This window comes from Bidens hawaiensis, unplaced genomic scaffold (assembly GCF_021521415.1).
Source record: "Bidens hawaiensis isolate Kalapana, Puna unplaced genomic scaffold, B.hawaiensis_p1.1 tig00002414_1, whole genome shotgun sequence".
Lineage (NCBI taxonomy): Eukaryota > Viridiplantae > Streptophyta > Magnoliopsida > Asterales > Asteraceae > Bidens > Bidens hawaiensis.
In genome coordinates, this window is record NW_027491131.1 from 817,938 (window position 1) to 837,627 (window position 19,690).

The 19,690-nt window shown below is 33.4% G+C and overlaps 1 protein-coding gene across 1 annotated transcript; it reads left to right on the forward strand.

Moving 5' to 3' along the window:
- Window positions 1-14,889: 14,889 nt before the first annotated feature.
- Window positions 14,890-19,057, forward strand: LOC143619063 (putative peroxygenase 4). The gene is made up of 7 exons (XM_077091087.1): window positions 14,890-14,914; window positions 14,993-15,085; window positions 15,662-15,747; window positions 17,670-17,767; window positions 17,962-18,087; window positions 18,659-18,811; window positions 18,949-19,057. The coding sequence occupies exons 1-7, from the start codon at window positions 14,890-14,892 to the stop codon at window positions 18,956-18,958; spliced, it is 591 nt and encodes a 196-aa protein (XP_076947202.1). The 3' UTR covers window positions 18,959-19,057.
- The last annotated feature ends 633 nt before the right edge of the window (window positions 19,058-19,690 follow it).

Here is a 19,690-nt window from a genome sequence, read left to right on the forward strand (position 1 = left end):
CCAAGCCCAACTAAGTAATGTTTTATAGTTATTTTCATAAATTAAAGTGTTTCTCTCTTTATGAAAAAAAAATACCATATTCCAAACCTTATGTGTTACGTGTTAACATATTTGGGAGGAAGCAAGAGGGGTTAAGAGTCAAATTACCAAAATTCCTATGAGTTTTGTTAACAAAATTGTAAGGTTTTTTTTTTCTTTTTTTAACGAAACAAATACGAGTTTAATCTCTTAGTCTAGTCAGTATAGAACATAACCTATGGGGACCTCAAAGTCCCCGACAAAGAAGTTTTATCATTGGTGGAACTAGGTGAGGGTTAAAAGGACGCGTTCACCTTCTGGGCACTAGAATTTATCAATTTTTATATATGTAAATGTTGTTTTTTATAAGAAAAACACGAAGCATACCTTTGGATGTTGCAGGAAGGGAAAAGAACCTTTTGATGTCTCTAACAACGAACTTTTGGTTACGCCACAATGTTTTGGTTATGCCGATGACTCATAACTAAGAATTTTTCATGTGAACTTGTTTGTGAATAAGGTTAAAGTAGATTTTAGGCTTAGGCATGTAAGTATGCTTGTTTGATAGTTGTATAGCCTCTCACGGAGGCGGGCTCTCGAGATGGGCCATGACTAAATAGGTGAAAAAGACCAAAACAAAGCCAACAAAGAAAGCCCATAAAGTTATGGGCCCAACAAGAAGGAGATTAGAAAGAGGATTTGGTCAAAGAAAGGTCACATCGAGAGACCTTCTCAAGACCAATGTTCCCTGGCCAAAATGAGAGGTTTAATGCAAGCATGCTTCTGGGATCTCACTAGCACACAATGGGTAAAAGGTCAAAAGTGTCACACCCCGACTTAGAGCCTAGGTGTGACACCCGTTAGTTGGTATATGTTTTATAAATATATCAGAGTTGCGGCTTTGTTTTAGCCTAAGCCTTTAATATAATATTCTTTCATAAAAATATTGTGTTCAAATACCCATTTCTTGTTATAAATCGAGCTTGACAAATATGAGCGGAAGTCTTTTGAATAAAATATTATTATACTGAAAACTCGGGATATGAATACCCGTTTTGATAATTCAAATACTTGTCTTTTGAAAATATGATTCTTTATAATATTCTGAATAAAATATATGAGCCATCAGATAACGTTTAATGACTGAATCTCCAATCTTCTAATCTGTCTTGCTTGTCTGTTCTAACATTTACTATTTCCTGAAATATGGGGGGGGGGGGGGGGGGGGAGAATACGTCAGCACATAGCCGATGAATTACACTAACTTTGTTGTAAAATCTTTTCAATACCATTGTGTAATCAATAATAATACCTTTGTGACTACTCATTAGGCACCCAACTCAATTGGGACAAAATTACCCCAAGTGCATGTACAATTAAAACATATACGCAATACCATTTCTTTGAACAGCCCAGTGGACTTCTAGAGGCGTATAGATGATATGCATGGTCCGGGGTAAATCCGAAACACCATGTATAAATGGATCCAGACACATGTATACTTTTAACCAGAGTATGCTTGTTTCTTATTATTGTAACATAAGGTTTTAAGGATTCATAGATGCTATGTAAACAGTCTGACTCTAAAAGAGTTTGTAAAAGTTCATGGCGTATTCACCTTTTCTGTTTGTAATCAGTTTCTGATATTGATTCTTGTTTATGATTAGTTTCTGTTACTAACCCTTGTTTTCGATTTTTGATCTCTGACTGATTGATTGCTATCTTGAACCTACAGTACGAGAATAACCTTTGTATAAATATCTAAATCAACGATCTAGCTTCAGACTCGTAGTCTGTTTTGTATAGCTTTAACCTTGACAAATTATTTGTTTATATAAAATATTTGGACTTTTAGTCCTTTTGTTTATTCATCGATTATATGCTACTTTTCTTTTTCAGGAAGAAACGTCTATACTGGGTATCTTCTTCAAGAAAAACATTACTTTTAACTATAACATTTGTGAATGAATATTATATTTCTTAATCGTAAAGAAATACTATTTTAACTATATCCTTTGTATGTGAATGCTTACGTTTCTTAATCATGAAGAAATAATAATTGGACTATAACCTTTGTTTATGAAAAGTTATATTATTCTTAACTGTAATCAAGGTTCGGGTTATACCTCTGACTATGGTCTAAGCCATTATAATAATAAAATAATACTTAAACGGAACCCCTACCTCACACGGGCATTTGGAGTTAGATGCCTAAGATTGGTTGAGCAGCACTTCTACTCTCAATTGCTTTATAGAGCTTAAACCGTTATAACTTCAGAGCGTGGCACGTTCTACGAGATGCGGCACGCTTCTCGAGACTACACATGTGTGTAAAATGTGTGTTGGTGTGCGAGATGGGAAGTGCCATGAACCTTTCTATTTATAGCTGATTTTTTGTTCCTTTGCATAACGCGAAGGACAAATGTCCAGGCCGTTCGCGCAAAGCGAACCACTATATATTTTGTTGAGTCACCTGCCACATGTGTCACGCATGCAGATTGGTTACTTCGCGTAGCGCGAAGTGACGATGATTGGATTCATCGAGTAACGCGAAGCCACCCTATGTCAGTTTATGTATTTTGTCTTTCGCGTAGAGCGAAGACTTTAATTCCTGATCCGTTCGCGTAGGCGAAGGATCCATATTCAGAGTTTTCACTTTTAGTCCTTCCACTTTCAAAAATACTAAAGGCAGCTCTTAAGCGGCGATGCGAGCGTGCGAAGCGCACAGTGCGCCATCAAAACGCCACATTACGCCCATCGCTAGAACCCGATCCAGTGCCCGTGCGCTTCGGGGGCTTCACACCCTCCGCTAGGACTGATGAGAGTGGTTAGCTACATAAATATATTACTATGGAAACTCTCTTCTTTATAAATAGTTTTCAATTTTTATAATTTTCCAATGTGGGATGAAAGTTCTCTTTCCCATTTACAACCATGTGAAATGCTTCCACTTTCTTCCCTCTTTCTATGTGGGATAGAGTTTCTTATTTACTTAACATTGGAACAACCTTCCGAATTCGAAGTGCAAGCAATTTGGAGATAATCTTTGACATACAACCTATCAAATTAATCGGTCTGTAGTCACATATGGCGATCGGGTCCTTTTTCTTTGGAATAGAGAAATAAAGGATGAGTTGCACCCATTCTCTAGTCAGCCGACATGCTCAAACTCTTTCAAGAAGTCAAAACAGTCTCGCCCCAACACGTGCCAGAAGGCTTTTATAAATTTAAACGTAAAACCGTCTGGTCCCGGAGACTTATCATTCCCGCAGGCCCAAACCGCGTCTTTGACCTCTTCCAAAGAAAAGGGCCTTTCGAGCCAAACCCTATCATCCTCCGAAATTTTCTTAAAAGTTACTGTTGTAAAGGCTCGGTCTCACAGTCACTTGCTCAAATTTGTTAGCAAAAAAAGAGCAAACCCCATTTTTGACCACGTCTGGATCTGTCTCCCGGTTACCATTAAGCGAAATACAGCAAATATTTGAAGATTTAAAGTTACCGTTAATATAACCATGAAAGAATTTACTATTTTGATCTCCTTCAACATCCCACCAAACCTTAGCCTTTTGTCGTAAATTCAAATTCTTAAGCTTCTTAAGCTTCCCCATGAAAACCCACCAACCAGATAACGCAGACTTCAAAGAGAGAAGCTGAGACCAAAGAGCCTTCCAATCGAGTGACAAAATTTTAAAAATTTTAGTTTTAAATTACTTTTGAAAGTTTGTGTAAAGTTTAGTATGTTTAGATTTAAGTTATGGTACAATGTAACCAAATTCTGGTTTAAGTCAATTATCACATTAACTTAATAAAGTTAATTCCGGTATTTAAAAAGTACGGATTTTAATATGCTATAAATAGCCAGGTTGAGTGGTGCAATTTTAATCTCAATTGATGTAAGGGATTTGTAGGATGGCTCGAGTTGGTAGATGTGATTGCTATTTGGTTTTGAGTTGGTGTTTTTTTAGGATGGCTCGAGTTGGTAGGATGAGGTGGTGCAATTCAAATCTTAATTGTTAATTGTTGTCACAACGTGCATGTTTAGTAGCATGGGTTTGAACGTTACATAAAAAAAATAAACAAAAACACGTTTTAGTATTCTTTTGATTGTATTACGACTATATTTTTAGGTTTTCTCTTTGATAACTATATAAAGCTAGTACATCAAAACCAGAAAGTTTTATACCCATCGCAACACGCAGCTTTATCTTTATGATGTTTAACAAATTGGATAAAATTTTATGGGACAAAAATACTGGTTTGAATATTGTGGATTAGTGGTACATGTGTCTTCTTCAATACTTCACACAATTGTCTATGAATGGAGTCTTCACGTTAAATCCAAATACCAAAAGGTGGCAATCCTCCAAAAGTATCACCGAAGAATACGATAAAGCACTAAAGCAATATAACATATTTTTAGATGATGTATTTTTTAGAAGGGGCAATTGCATATTATCAAAAACTTTTTAAATGCATATATACCTACTCCAAATATTCAATTGCATATTTTCCTCTTCTTAACTTCAAAATTGACAAATTTACCCATTTTGATTTATTTTAATTAAAAATAGTTGATGTAATGACTATTTTACCCTTACTTTCGTATGCTTTCAACCAAAACCCATAAAAACTTAACCCCCCCCCCCACCCCAACACCCCTGGCTAAAAACACTTACCCCCCCCCCCTCCCCACACACACGCGCGCGCGTGCGCTATAAAGAAACTAATCCCCCCCCCCCCAAATCTAGCCCTAAACCCAAAGCTAAACCCGAAGGCTACCCTCAAAAGGTTTTTTTTTTGAACGGGGATGCTAGGTAAAAGTTTTGTGGTTTTTTTTTTACTTTTTTTTTAATTTTGTGTTTATTTTTGTTTTATGATTATTTATTTAATTTTTTTGGAGTGGTTCAAAATTAGAGAAGTTAGGAAAGGGAAACTGTGCCAATATAAAATTTTCATTAAAGGATGGAGAAATATGAAATTGAATGTTTTGGTTGTGTAAATCATTAAATATGCAATTAAATATGGTTTAGAAGAGGAAATATGCAATTGATCGTTTTTCAAAATAACATATTTTGACCAAGCTTTTTTAGAAATATACTAAGACCAACCAAAATCCCAAAACTAGCATAAAAATTCCGTTAGATCTGACAGAATTTCAACACCGTCCGACGAAATTTTTGGACCTTTAAAATCATGCCATGTGCCAACGTATTAATAGATCCGACTGAATTTCTTAAAAAATCGTCGGATCCAACAGAATTTTAGTGGGTCTAATGGAATTCTTCATCTTCTACCTCTCAAACCCTAAACCTCCATAACCAACCTCAATCTTCATCTTTCTTATTTCTCCACAAATCAAGAAAATCAATAGTTCAAATCGCTTAGTTTTTCGAGAACACAACCATGGTGTTCAATTTCACTCTAGAACTCAAATAAAAAACCCCCAGTTGAAAAATCTAGGGTTCGTCGGACAATTTAAAAAGTGGGATATGACGAAAGCATGTAATGAACGTTGGATTCGACTATTTATTATTACATCGGGTTGTTTCATTAATCCATCGGACAAAATTGTAAACCGTCGGATTTGACGGAACAGTATACTTCGTGGCGCGTCCTGATAGGTTCTTTTATTAATCGGATCATGGACGATGTCCATCGAATTCGACAGAATTTTTAGGCTAGTTTTGGAATTTTGATCGATCTCCAAATATTTTTAGAAAAGTTTGGTTAATATGGGCGACTCTCGGAAATTTCCCTTTATAGATTGTACCATAGTTAAGAAATAAAAAAATATGAATATAACTTTTTTTTATTATAGGTATATTGGTTTTTAATGGTCCCAACTATTGCCTTTTGGTCACTGCCTGTCCCAACTAATGAATTGGTTACTGATGGTCCCAACTTTTAAAATATTTGTTCCTAATGGTCCGCGACTAATAGAATCCTAATGCCCTTAGTTTCAGGTCGTCGGGAAAACGTTTTTGGCCGGAAAATTCAAATTTGTTGCCGGAAAACACCACCTGAACACCGCAACCGCCGCTAACCAACTACCACCACCTGTGCACCATCAACCGATTCCGACGATGGTTCTAAGGTTTCCGGCAACCTCATTAATTGAGGCTTTTACTAGAAAAAAGTTCCTAAAGGTCTGATACGAAGTTACCAAGATGATTGAGACGAAAATGTTGAGTTTTCGGGAAAAAAAATTGATTTTTCCGGCCAAAACCATTTTTCCGGCAACCTGAACCTAACGACGTTAGGATTCTGTTAGTCACGGACCGTTAGGAACAATGACCAAAAAGCATTGTTGGGATCATTAAAAACCAATATACCTTTATTATATGTTTATTTATTACTTTACTAGCTTTAGAAACCTATGTATTACATAGTATCAGTTAATATAAATTACAATAAATAATTTAATACAAATAAAATAAAAGATAATTAGGTCTCTTTATATTATGTAAGAAATGTATTACAAATATAGTCGCTTTATATCATCAAATTTATTTTAATTTAAATCGAGAATGGGTCGTTCTACCGTCAGTTTACAATAATGAAGTAATGCCACTGGAAGCATCATTTAAAACAATGAGGTCTTAGATCTAAAAGATGTAGTTAAGGTCTTTCATAAGAATGATTTTCACTCTATACCCTAAACCCTAAACCATAAACCAAAAAAGACACCAGATTTTCCTTATTGAACAGCTATCATGATATCCTTATAAACACACTGTTGTTCAACTGTCACAATAGTCTTATAGTAAATATAAAAAATGGAAAATTTGCCTACGATTTTTAAAACTTATTAAACATTGAATATTTGTAAAAGGTAAACAAAATTATTATAGTTTTCTTCAATATGAAGATGTCTCAAAAATTAAATGTTAGTTTACTTTTTAAACATAAACTCTTTTATATACATTTTAATTTTAAAGAAAATATCTTCATAATACATAATTATTATGTATGTTAATATTTTTTTTTATATTAACTATGTTAACAATATAATTTATGGTATTAATAATTCAATCAATGGAGATTGATCAATAAATACGGTATGCTGAATTTATAATCAATACCATATTTAGAACCAAGATATTTTTTCTTTTTCATTAATAGAAGAGAAGTGATTTGGACAAGAATTTGATAATGAGAATTAACCTCATAATGCTACAAGTTCATAATTATTTTCTTTTATTAGTATAGGTAGATAGATGTATCGTGTATCATGTATAAAAATGTATATTTTATAATTTATGTATTATTTTGTTATATGTTATGTATGTATTTATTTATTAGAATTTTCTTTTGCTATTATGCAATATGTACATATAAAACATTTTAGACGGACAAAATGGTAATTTGACAAAATCAAGACGCCGGCGTTATATTTATTATTCCTTTATCGCCACCGCCTTTAATGTTTCGGTTACTTATAAATAGCAATAATAGGTTATGGCATAAGGAGAAGTAGTTATTCGGGATGTTTGATACCGAATAACAGTGGTTGTGATCTGCCAAAACAGACCGAGACAACAGGTTCAGTGGTTTTGGTATCGGCCTATCGGGGCAGAATTAAGGCAACGTTTTCTAAATTCACTCTTGATGATGGACGCGAGGTGACCAACGTTTTCTAGGTCGACTTTCTTTGGCTTCAAGTACGAATGAACTGCTTATGGATAAAACTGTAAGTACCAAAATCTACTACCTGCACACATGTTTTTTGGTTTACTGTTGTATTTTCATTTGATCGAAGACCTTTAATGATGCATGAGAACCACATATTCTAAATTCTATGAAAAGGTAAATTACGTTGACATAGGAATATTTTGTGGTAGTTTGGTAAGACTCACTAATAACAGATCATTCTTTTAAGAATACTTTGTGTTGTGGAGTTTACCATATCAGCAATCTGTCAAAATACCAGTCGTAACGTATCATGCTAAACTCAAAACAGTATCTTAGAACCTAATGTACCTTTTTGCTCTACAATCATAAAAAATATACCCTGTTTTCAACAACCATAGAAGAAATCTGAATCATAAATTAAACCCTTGGTTTTGTAAATTCGTGAATCGCTCCGATGCGTTTTGAACCAAAAAAACGATGCGTGCGTGAGGTGTTTGTTATTAAAAGAAAATAGTTATAAATAATATTTTAAGTTTTTAATTTGTTAACTTTTAAACACTAAAAAACAAGAGATTATAATAAAAAATTTACAAAAGGCTATAGTACCACCAAAGAAGTTTTACATATAACCAACACAAGACTTTTAAGTTTTAACTCTACATAAGAAATGTATTGAATCGATTCTTTTTAATGAATAGATCCGGTCGCAACTTCGTAGGTACAAGTAATCTATGCAGGTTATCACTTTAACTCAGAAATGCACACATCAGGCATTATGCGATTAAGAGCGCATCATCCTCACATCATGGAATTGCAGTGCATCATGTGCTTCGCACATTATGCGTGCATTTAATACAGACAAGTATTTTAAAAGAGTTATGAATACTGACACCGTACGCATTTGATTGAGTCCACCATTGCTTCTTAAAGTGATATAACGATCTCCTCCTTGATCACTTGAAAACATAAACTTATTACCAGGCCTTAGTTTTGCCTTAATGCGGTGTTAACGCACAGATTCATTAGTTATTCAGAATGCATCTTTTTCAGAATAACAAGATCATTTTCTGTTCTTTTTTATGCATTCTTTTTACATTGCTGGGTGTTTGCTCTTTAGAATACATGTTATGAAAAGCAAGTTGGCCTTTGCAATGTGTGGCCCTACCCCTACCAAGAGGTTTGAGAAAATTTCAACTCATGATAACATTTACCTTTGTAATGTTTGCAGAAGATCTAAAATGTATGCGCCCGCCAATACGAGTCAGGTTGGGCATGATAAGGCGTCTTATGAGCAACAACTGAAATGCATTATATTTTTCAGTATCTTTATTTGCGCATTTCACATGTAACGTCAAAGCGGAAAGACAAATTGAAACAATTGCAACTAATTGTGCAATAAGGTAAGATGTTTTATTTTTACGCTTTGCAGGGGTATGCAAATCACTTTTGGTGATGCAACGAATATTCAAGGCCGATGGTGGTTATGGATATATTAGAAAACATGATATCTTGATGAAAAAAGATTTATATTTGATCCACGAGTTACATTACCTATCAAATGATACTCAAGGTAAATACTATCCTTTTACTACTTGGTTTTGCACAAGGTTTTATTTTTATTTTTATAATATCACCTTTCTTGATGCTTCTTAGGTAATCTCTTATATGTGTAAATGTCGGTACTATGATTTTTCACACACTATGCATAAGTTGGTGAAGGAGTCATTGTAGGCTTTTGGTCAGTTATGATTACAGGACAACTTTTATTCTGCTTAAAGTGCTCGGTGATGCTATCCTCACTTTCTCAGAGCACCAACTGCTATATTAGTAAATAATCCAGCGATGTCTAACAGCTTACATATTGTTTGATTCATTTGTGATTTGTGTGATTCTTGTGTGTTCGAATTGGGTAAACCGGTGGTGCTCGACAGTTTCATGGAAATGACGTTAATGTGGTGGAAGTTAAAGATTTTTACTGAAGCGTTATCTGCTGTCATAACTCTAGAGATGAAGCATGCTCACATGTACTATGACAGCAACTCAGTTTATCAGTATGTAAGTCGCTATGATCATGGCATAAAACTTCGATCACAGTTCACATGTACATTAACTTCCTTATAACATTTGTTTGCACTACAAATTAAAAGTAGCTTGTGTATTTGATTATTTTGTTTCCGTGGTGATGGTTATTATAACATTCACCTATATGATTATTTGGTTCAGCTTGCTGAAGAGTCCTACCACAAGGCATGACTTTGAGATTGGCTTGTTGACAACTTGAATTAAGGCTTTGGCCTAAAAAAACTTTGATGAATACACGAGCCCTAGCTTTGCATAGCGACCTCGACTAGGTTGGCAGGCCTAAATGAGCTTATACTATTTAAGTATTTATATATCACAAATCTTAAAAAACCGATAACAAGTTATTATTATATTTAACACACTTTAATAAACCAAAAAAAAAAAATTCTCGGCTAAATGGCTCAACTTGTGAGCCCGTTGGGGTTGACATGAGCACGGCCCGCTTAGCTAAACGGCTTCTTGGGTTCCACTCAAACCTGAGTCAAACCGTTTAAAACCCAAAGCCATGATGATTAATGTCATGTGTCGTCATTTTGACACATTTACTAATGATTAGTGATTGGTTATGCTCATGTTCTCATAATTAACCGTTTATTCAGATAACTAATGAACAACTTTTACATAGTTTTGTATATCCAGGTCATTTATCTAACCTTAACGTGTGTACAAACTCCTTGTATACATGATACTGAATTGCAGTGTGAACCTATTATTAAGTTATGTTTATGCATTTCTTATATTGCATTATTTTTTATCTTGCATAGGTTGTAATATATTATACGAATAACAAATGGCTAAATTTCACAGATTGACGAAACTGTAGCACTTTAAATTCATATAACCAACAGTATTATGGTCATATTTCACACCCGTCGCAAAGCGCAGGCTCCCCTGCTAGTATTCACCTAAAGAGGTTCGTTTCACCAAACCCAAGATATTTTATGTTGTATTTTTAAGTGGTAACGACGTGATAGCAAGGACCTGGTCTAATTCATAGATATGTGAGTCATGTTATGTGAACTTTAAATCCGCGGAACTCGTCACCGGAAATCTCACTAGACCCTTCAATCTATCTATCTATCTATCTATTCTAATAAAGTAAAATAGCATGACGCATGTCACTTAGAGATTCAATTTTAGCCAATATTTCCCGCTCAAACTATTTTCCTATTTTTAATGAAAATTTATTTATGTCAGTGCACAAAACATATCAATCCATCATTTAATCAAACAACAAATTACCTAAATTATATATATTAAAATATACGGATATTTACGTCAGTATACCAAATTTATTTATGTCTTTACTGAAATCATATCTATTTTTTTTGTTTAATCAATTTATAAACACTTTTCAGTATAGGAGATTAATGTGTTAATAATTAAGGAACGATATTTATAGGTCTTAGAAGATAAAAACAATAAGAAATTATAAACGAATATCATTTTTATTTTTACATATTTATTCAACCTCCATGGATCCATGAGTTATCATCCATCTATTTCAAAACTGTAATACAAAAGCATGTTTTAGTCATGCTAATTTTTGTATATGATGTTCTTTTTTTTGTCATTTACAATGAAATATCTTATTTTCTTTTGTTAAAATTTGTTGCCATTAAAAATATAATTACAACTTATAAATCACTAGGTACATATTTTTCGTGATTATGAAAAAATTGTGTGAGAACGTATTCGTATGAGTATTACATTAGAAAATATAATTTGAACTTAGTAACTGATTAATTTGATAAATAAAGTTTTTTTATTTAATCATTTGATTTCTATAGTTTAGTTTTATTTCTTTTGAGCTCTCCCGTGTATCACACGGGTTCTAAAGCTAGTACTATGATAATCAATGATACCCGATAAAACATATTTTACGTTAGACACTTTAGGGGTGTGAACCGATCCTAAATCGAAAAAACCGAAGAAAAAACGGACTATTTGATTTTATATTTTTTAAAAGCCGAATTACAGTTTGGTGTTGGTTTTGCATCTAATAAAATCCGAAAAGACAAAACTAAACTGAATGCATAAATTTTCTTTCTTTTTTTTTTTCAGTTTAAGTAATTTATAATAATTTAATAAATGTAACTCAAATAATTAGCCCTAACAAATAACAATAAATTAGTTATTAACTAATTAACAAAATAATTTACGTCCAAACTCATCACTTTGTGCTAATTTTTTCCCCACCCCAAAATTTTCAAGCTCATTTGTCACACCCCAACCAATGAAGGCGGAAACGTCGAGGCGCGACATGATTGCTCATTGCACAATAACACTATAAAGTTAGAATATTTAAACAACTCATTTAAATCCATATCATCATAAATAACACAACAATTGTTCATACAAAATGTCAAATACATAGATAAACAAATAACTTGTTCTTTTATTTTCTAATATCCTAAAGCCAAGATAATAAGTTTCTTCAAGTAATCCAATCAAGCTAACATCAAACCTGTAACATTGCATAAAATAGAGTTTGTCAACACGAAGGTTGGTGAGCAATTTTCATAGTTTTGGACAATAAGTATATAGTATGAAATCCACAACTAATATATGAAAACAATAAATAATAGCAACAATTTAGAAAATAAAACCGTCAATAAGAATACATTGACGACAATAATGAAATCGTCAATAAGAATACATTGACAACACCTTTCTATATGGGGATACCATATATACTCGGAATTAACGTATGATCATACTTTGATGAGACTACCCGCCTTAGCATTCAAGAGGCTACCCGCCTTAGCATTCAAGAATTTGCACATAATCATGTAAAGCATATAAAACCAAATCGAGCATTTATTTAAGTAAACATATACAATACGTGTTGTGGTTTAAGACTCAAGTATAAATCATTTGAATTTGAATAAGTATGCAATGCCACCCCCAAAACGAAAGATGGAAAACAGGGGATGAAAAAGTACTCACATTAACAAGTAACTTGAAAGATAGTGTCGTGAATAATCGGAGAGATCGGTTTAACGAGCAAGACCTATATTAAACGGATCTTGTGTTAGTAGGTAGTCTTGGAAGGGTTTAAAATGAAATACATGAAAAATAAAGTAAATAAATAAAGTTTAGGATTTAAAATGTAAATATTTGAGAAATTAAAGAAACGAGTTTTGTAAAATAAGTTTACTCGAAACCGGGTCTCGGTATTCTATTCATCAGTTTTTTTCTTTTTTTACTCAACCTATGTTAAGTAATAATGTGGGTTAAAATGCGATATTGCAAAACCTTTTGGTTATAAGAATACCAAAACGAGGTTTAAACGAGTGTTCGGGTTTGTCGGTTCGAGACTTGATAATTGACCAAGCTCACAGTTAACTTCCCAAAATAATAAATGTTATGAGATAACTCAATAAAATCAAAATAGACTTAACCAAGTATGCAGTTCTATTGTGAAGAACCTTAACGTTCGTTAAGCGAGTATACGACCTTATCGGTTCGAACTTGTTATAAGATCAAGTTGGTTACCGACATGCCAAGTATGTTTAGAAATTAACTAAAATTGATTTAAAATATAATCTTGAAGAAAAATATGAGTTTTGGTGGCTAAAAACACACTTGTGTGTCTTAAGCGAGTGAACTCGGTTTAGTTCGGTTTTTGGTTCGGTCATTGACTCGGAATAAGACAGAGGATGGTTACCACATACCCAATTACCATGGAACTTGTAAAATAACTTATAAATAATAATACTCAAGTTTTACATTCAAAAAGTTAACAATAAAGCTTTTAAACAAAAGTTCGGTTTTTGGTTCGGTCCTTGACTCGGAATAAGACCGAGGATGGTTACCACATACCCAATTACCATGGAACTTGTAAAATAACTTATAAATAATAATACTCAAGTTTTACATTCAAAAAGTTAACAATAATGCTTTTAAACAAAAGTTCGGTTTTTGGTTCGGTTCTCAACTCGGGATGAAACCGAGGCTAGTCACCACATACCCAATACCATGGAACTTGACAAATATGTAAAATTTAAGCAAGTATAACAAGTTATATGGTTAGATTTGTTAAATATATAAACAAGGACTACAAAGTCCTCCATGTAACCTTGCCTTACTAGTCCAACATTTCAAACGGCCGAGACTGGAGAAATGAAAGACCGAAGGTAAACAAGGAGTGTATATTATATATATGTTGTAACATCAAGCTTTAAGTATTGAGAAGTTAGTTAAAATGAAAGATTAGCTTATGAAGAACAACCTTAGAATTCAAGAATTTGAGAGAGAAATGAAGAAATGAGCAAGCACAAATGAAAAAGATGGGTGTGTATATATAGGGTAAGTTGAACGGGTCTTTCATAAAGGGTGTTTCATGAAAATGGGTTGGTTATAGACCCAAGAAAGCACAAACTACAAATGGGTCATTCAAGTCTCCATTTTGGTAGTTTTAGTCCCTAGAGTTCGTTTTGAGCGTTTTCAGGGAATTTTAAGAAACCGAAAAGGGTGTTTTTTTTATCCAACAACTATAAAACAAATATTTAACATACAATTCATCATTTTGATAATATCGAAAGGTTCGGGATACAAAACGGGTCGGGTTTACATTAAGAATACAAGTATAAAATAACCCGAAATTGACAAATGTCACATCATTAATAAAACCGAAACTTGAAAAAGCAAAAGTAATCGGTTTTCAAAATTTCATAATTTCAGAAACCAAAGTTTCAGTATTTAATCAGTTTCAGTCTAAAACCGACTCAAACGTAACGGTGCACACACAATGAATATTCAAAGAGTTAAGTAAAAGAAATAACATTAAAGGAGTAACATTAAAGGGAAACGGTCTCTCTATTTCTACGGGATAGAGGTAAGACTGTCTACATCTTACCCTCCGACCCTGTCATTACTATTGGTGAGATATAGTAAGTATGATGATGATGATGATGATGATGATGATGATGATGGGATTAACATCAAATTCAAAGATATGTTACTATAATAAGTTATAACTATCAAATTAAAAAGATATGTTACCAAAGTATTAAAGCAACCAAATCTTTAATCCACTATAAAACCCTTTTACACCCTTCTCTTCTCTTGTTATATATTCTCAAGCCACCTTTTAACGCTTTTAGTCTTTACAGGCACTTTATACGCATTTAAGCAAAGCATCGATATTAATCAATGGCTGTTAAATCTGATTTTGAAGGTATATACATATATATAATATCACAAACAATTTCTATTCGTTTTGTTTTTTGTTTATTGATTTTGTAAATGAATGCAGCAATTGATGACGACCAAAACGTGTTGCAAAAACATGTTGCGTTTTTTGATCGTAACAACGATGGTGTGATTTACCCCTGGGAAACTTTTCAAGGTTTGTTTTGTGTTGATTTCGGTTAAAGATTTTATATACGTGTAGGGATGAGCATTTTTTACCGAATGCCGGCAGACGAGTCTATACCTGTACCCTATTTTCATGTTTTCTATATCGGTGTCATTCAGTTTTGGTATTTTTAATTTAATGGTACCGAACTGAACAAATTCGGTACTGTATTCGGTATATGGTTTCGCTCGTTTTCGTTGGTATTTTTCGGTAGGGTACTGGTTCGGTATCGACCTCATCCCTGAAAGGGGATAAGAAGTTTTTTGCCTAATACCGGTACCGATCTAACACAATCGGTGCGGGAACAGGTATACTCGGTTTTCATGTCATCCCTTTAGTACCAATAAGTAACGTACGATTAAAATCTCGAAACAGAATTATACCGATACCAAAATACATGAAAATCGAGTATTGGCACGGGCATTGATTGTGTTTGGTCTCGATACCGGTACAATACCACCATTTGGTAAAAAAAAATTGCTCATGGTTGTGATTTGTACGTTCTGATTATATATATATATATTATTTATTATTATATTTTGTGAATTTGGAATTGGTTTTTTGTAGGGTTTAGAGCAATTGGGAGTGGTATTTTGTTATCTTCATTTGCTGCAGTCTTCATCAATGTTGGTCTTAGTGGCAAAACTCGTCCGGTATGCATCATCTATATTCTCAGCTTTTTTTTATTAGTTAAAAGTGTTTTGTGATCATTTGCATGGTTAGTATAATAATATTTTAATAAGAATGGACAAAATTTTGATGATAATGGAATTAAAAGCAATATTTGAACAACGGGCATTTGGTTTAATGATATCTCGGTGTGTAATGGGTGCTTGCTTCTTTAGAGGTTAGATGTTGAATCCTGTCGTAGACAGCTTAGGCGGATTTAAGATTAGAAGCCGTTAAAAAAGGCAATATTTGACATTTTGGTGGTAGATTTATATTGGGATCCTAATTATGATTTTTTTAACGGTTCGGCTTTGACGCTATGAATGGTTTTAAACTTTTTTTTTTCAAAATTATAAGTTAGTATCAAACAGTTGATTTGGTTTGCACAGTTGGTTTCAAGTTTTGAACTGGAGCAAATTACGAAAACTGAACCGTTTACAATCATGGCTTGCTTGACAATTTTTGTTTTGGAGACTTATGTTGTCTACTATTTAGATTAAGATTCTAGTTTGGTTACTTAAAAGTTAAAACTAATATTAAATTCAATAATAATGATAATAATAATAACGGATTAGAACACCGTGATGCATGGCAGTTATTATTAGAGATATAAACGCTATGTGTCGCACAACCCTCCTATATGCTTAGTAGCAGTAAGCCTGGTCTTAGTGTCTTTTATCTAGTGTTGTAGAACTCGTAAGGTGTTAATCCAGCAGTGGGGTAAGGGAAATTGACTAACTATTAATTGTATTGGAATTCATATGTAACTTTTCAAATATCTATACACGTGCGAGCACACCAAATTTTGCATGTAATTTATTTACTTTTTGATTTTGATCAAATAATGATTAGTCAGTGACTAGTCAGTGGGGTATTGACTAGCGAACGGGTGATTAATCGACACAATTTTTACAACCATGCTTTTATCATAATTATGCTAATGATTATTAGTGATAGACAGCAGGACGAGTTTGAACAGACATTAATAATTTTAGTTCTATATCTGGTGGTAAAATTTCTAAATATCCATTTTGGTGTCTTTTTACAATTTTAAATTAAGTAATTTTCTGAATAAAAAACTTATTTTTCTCCATTTCTTTTTAAATTTTATATTTTTTTAAATATTTTTTTTTAGAAAACTATAAGTATCCCTGCATCCCTTTAAAAAGCTAAATTCCTTTTAGCATATGCATTACTTTACCATGAAGAAGTATAATACTTGAAGCAAGGGCAAGATTAAAACGTCAAGCAAATGCCACTTAATAGGAGGGTAGCAATTCGCCTTCCGGTCCAATGATATAGGAGTGCTGGTTAAAAGCTTGGGATCTTAAGATCTCAAGTTCGAAACCTGACTCAATGGGGTTTTCCCACAGTAATAAGTTTCCTCCTTAATGGTGTCCGTGGGTGAGTCAGGCCTAAAACATCAAAAATAGTATGGACGGTTGACATCCCGTCTCAGGAAGGCTAACCCGGATATTGTGGGTGGTTCCAAACACTGTTAAAAGAATAGGAGGGTAAATTTAAAAATTGAAATTAATTATGGATTCACCACGAATACCACACACAAAAATAATAAGGTTTTGGGTTGTATGTACATGTCGTTTTTGGATTGATTTGTTTAAACTAGAATAAATGGTATATTACCAGGTTATTCTGTTTATAACTAGAATAATAATACCTATATTATAAAGTCAACTGATTCGACCTGTATAATTCATTTATTATGTGTTTGTCTGTTTACAATCCGTCAGCATATTTAACTTGGGGGTATATGGATTACAATAATGGGTTACAATATTCTAAGTATCTCCGGCTGATTTTTTGGCACGTATGGTCATGTTAGGATTTACCAGTACAACCCGTCAACCTGACAAGTAACAGACGTTTTTATATTTGTTTGAAGCAGGGAACGAAGTGTCCTAACTTACTTTTTCCGATCAACATTGAAAACATTAAAATGGCAAAACATGGAAGTGATTCAGGCGTCTATGATGCTCATGGAAGGTATCATTGATCATACTCTTTCTATTCAAGTATTATAATGACTTGTGTACAAATTTAAAATTGATGATAATAAATGCAATGCAAACACTTAAAATAACTCATATTGCTTCTATAGATGAATATAAACTTCCAAATGTTTATTTGCCTATGTTTAACATAATCTAATTAATTACCACTTGAACTTGGTGTTTAAGGTTTGTTCCTTCCAAGTTTGAGGTGATATTCCACAAATACGCACGCACACATCCAGACGTACTAACAGCAGAAGAATTGAACGAATTCATTAAAGGAAACCGGGAACCCAAAGATTATGCAGGATGGTAAGAATACATTGACTCTTAATATATGTTCTTAACCTGGTTCGGCTATGGTCTAGAACCGAGTCTATAACCGGCTTTGGTTATAAATGGTTTGGTTAATTCAGTTATTCGAAAAGATTGTTTCGCTATTTGGTTAACGGTATGTTTACCGTTGGCTTTAGATGTGGGTGGATTCAAGCTAATTTTAGTTAATAAATCCATTTATATGTCAAATCAAATAAAGTATTAGCAATCCCTTAATAACTTTATAAAGGGAAAATAGGTGGCAAATAATGTGTTATATATTTTGAGTTGATAAATAAACTTTTTCGACATATAGCATATTATGTATTATATATTAAGGAAGTGTTTATTTGGGTCCGTTAATTCAGTTGCTTATACACCTATAACTATAACCAAACCACATAAAAATCCGTTACTAAAAAATCATAATCGAACCATGAATTTCTCCACTAGTTCGGTTTTCTCATTCACCTTTGGGCAGAACTATTGTAACCTCGAGTTGAAAAGTTCTAGTTATACTGATTTAATGGTTGATTTGTTCAAATATAATTGGTAATGTATTGTGTAGGATTGGAGGTCTTGCGGAATGGAAGATATTGTATTACCTTGCCAAGGACAAAGACGGGTTATTGAAAAAGGAAACCATTCAAGCTGTTTACGATGGAAGCTTGTTCGAGAAAATGGCAGCCGAAAAGATTAATAAAACCAAGAATAAACATATGTATGCTCTTATAAGTAGAACACGTTTAGCAGACGTTGAAGGCGTGTAACTAAAATATAGAATAAATGAGCCGACCTTGAACTTAGTTTGACACAATGATATTGATTAACCTTTTCTTATAATTTTTTTTCTTGCAGTGAAAAATAATGGATTGTGTTTGATTTTTAATGGGTGTGGATCATATGGATGCTATATCAATAGAAATATGTTGAATGTATGTAATTGGTCATGTGTATGTATGTGTGTGTTTATTCTTTTGTATGATAAGATTTGTGCACAAGTGTGTAACATGTATTCTTTAAATAGTGAATGGGGATGCTATTTGGGTAAATTTGTTTATTCTTTTAAATATTAATCAAACATGAAAAAATGTTTCTTCACACCAACACATATTTATGCCATCTGATACTTTAAGTTTTCTTTTGTGAGTTACGCATTTGTTCATGGAGCTACTTAGTCGAATCCAACGGATCATGCATAGTATTTCTCTAAGAATTATGAATGCAGTTTTTGAAAAACTTAGTTATCCTATCCTAAAAGGGCTAGCGATGCAACTTGTTTCCCGTTTATCTTCTACATCAATGTAAAAAAAAACGGTTTGATGTTTTGGTTGTAGAAGCTCACTTAATTCGCAAACTGGGCTGGGTTGCTACCGGCTTGTGGCCAAAAGTCAAATCAAGTTTAGAACGCGTTTGGTCGGTTTGGTTAGGTTCTAGCCGGTCTTAAAGTATAGGTCTACACCCTATTTCAAACCAACAGGTCAAGACTCAAGTCGGTTCCAAACTGGTTTCAATGCTGGTTCCGGTTCCTAGTTACAAGCGTCCCCCCCCCCCCTGTTTTTTCGCGTAGTAGTGTAAATTTACCCGTCCTTGCCCGAAA

Bases quoted from the DNA above. Each gene is read 5' to 3' on its own strand.
- LOC143619063 (XM_077091087.1), top strand. From the start codon at position 14,890: ATGGCTGTTAAATCTGATTTTGAAG. The intron at 15,748-17,669 runs GTATGCATCATC...TGTTTGAAGCAG, and splicing joins TTAGTGGCAAAACTCGTCCG to GGAACGAAGTGTCCTAACTT. The intron at 18,088-18,658 runs GTAAGAATACAT...TGTATTGTGTAG, and splicing joins CCCAAAGATTATGCAGGATG to GATTGGAGGTCTTGCGGAAT.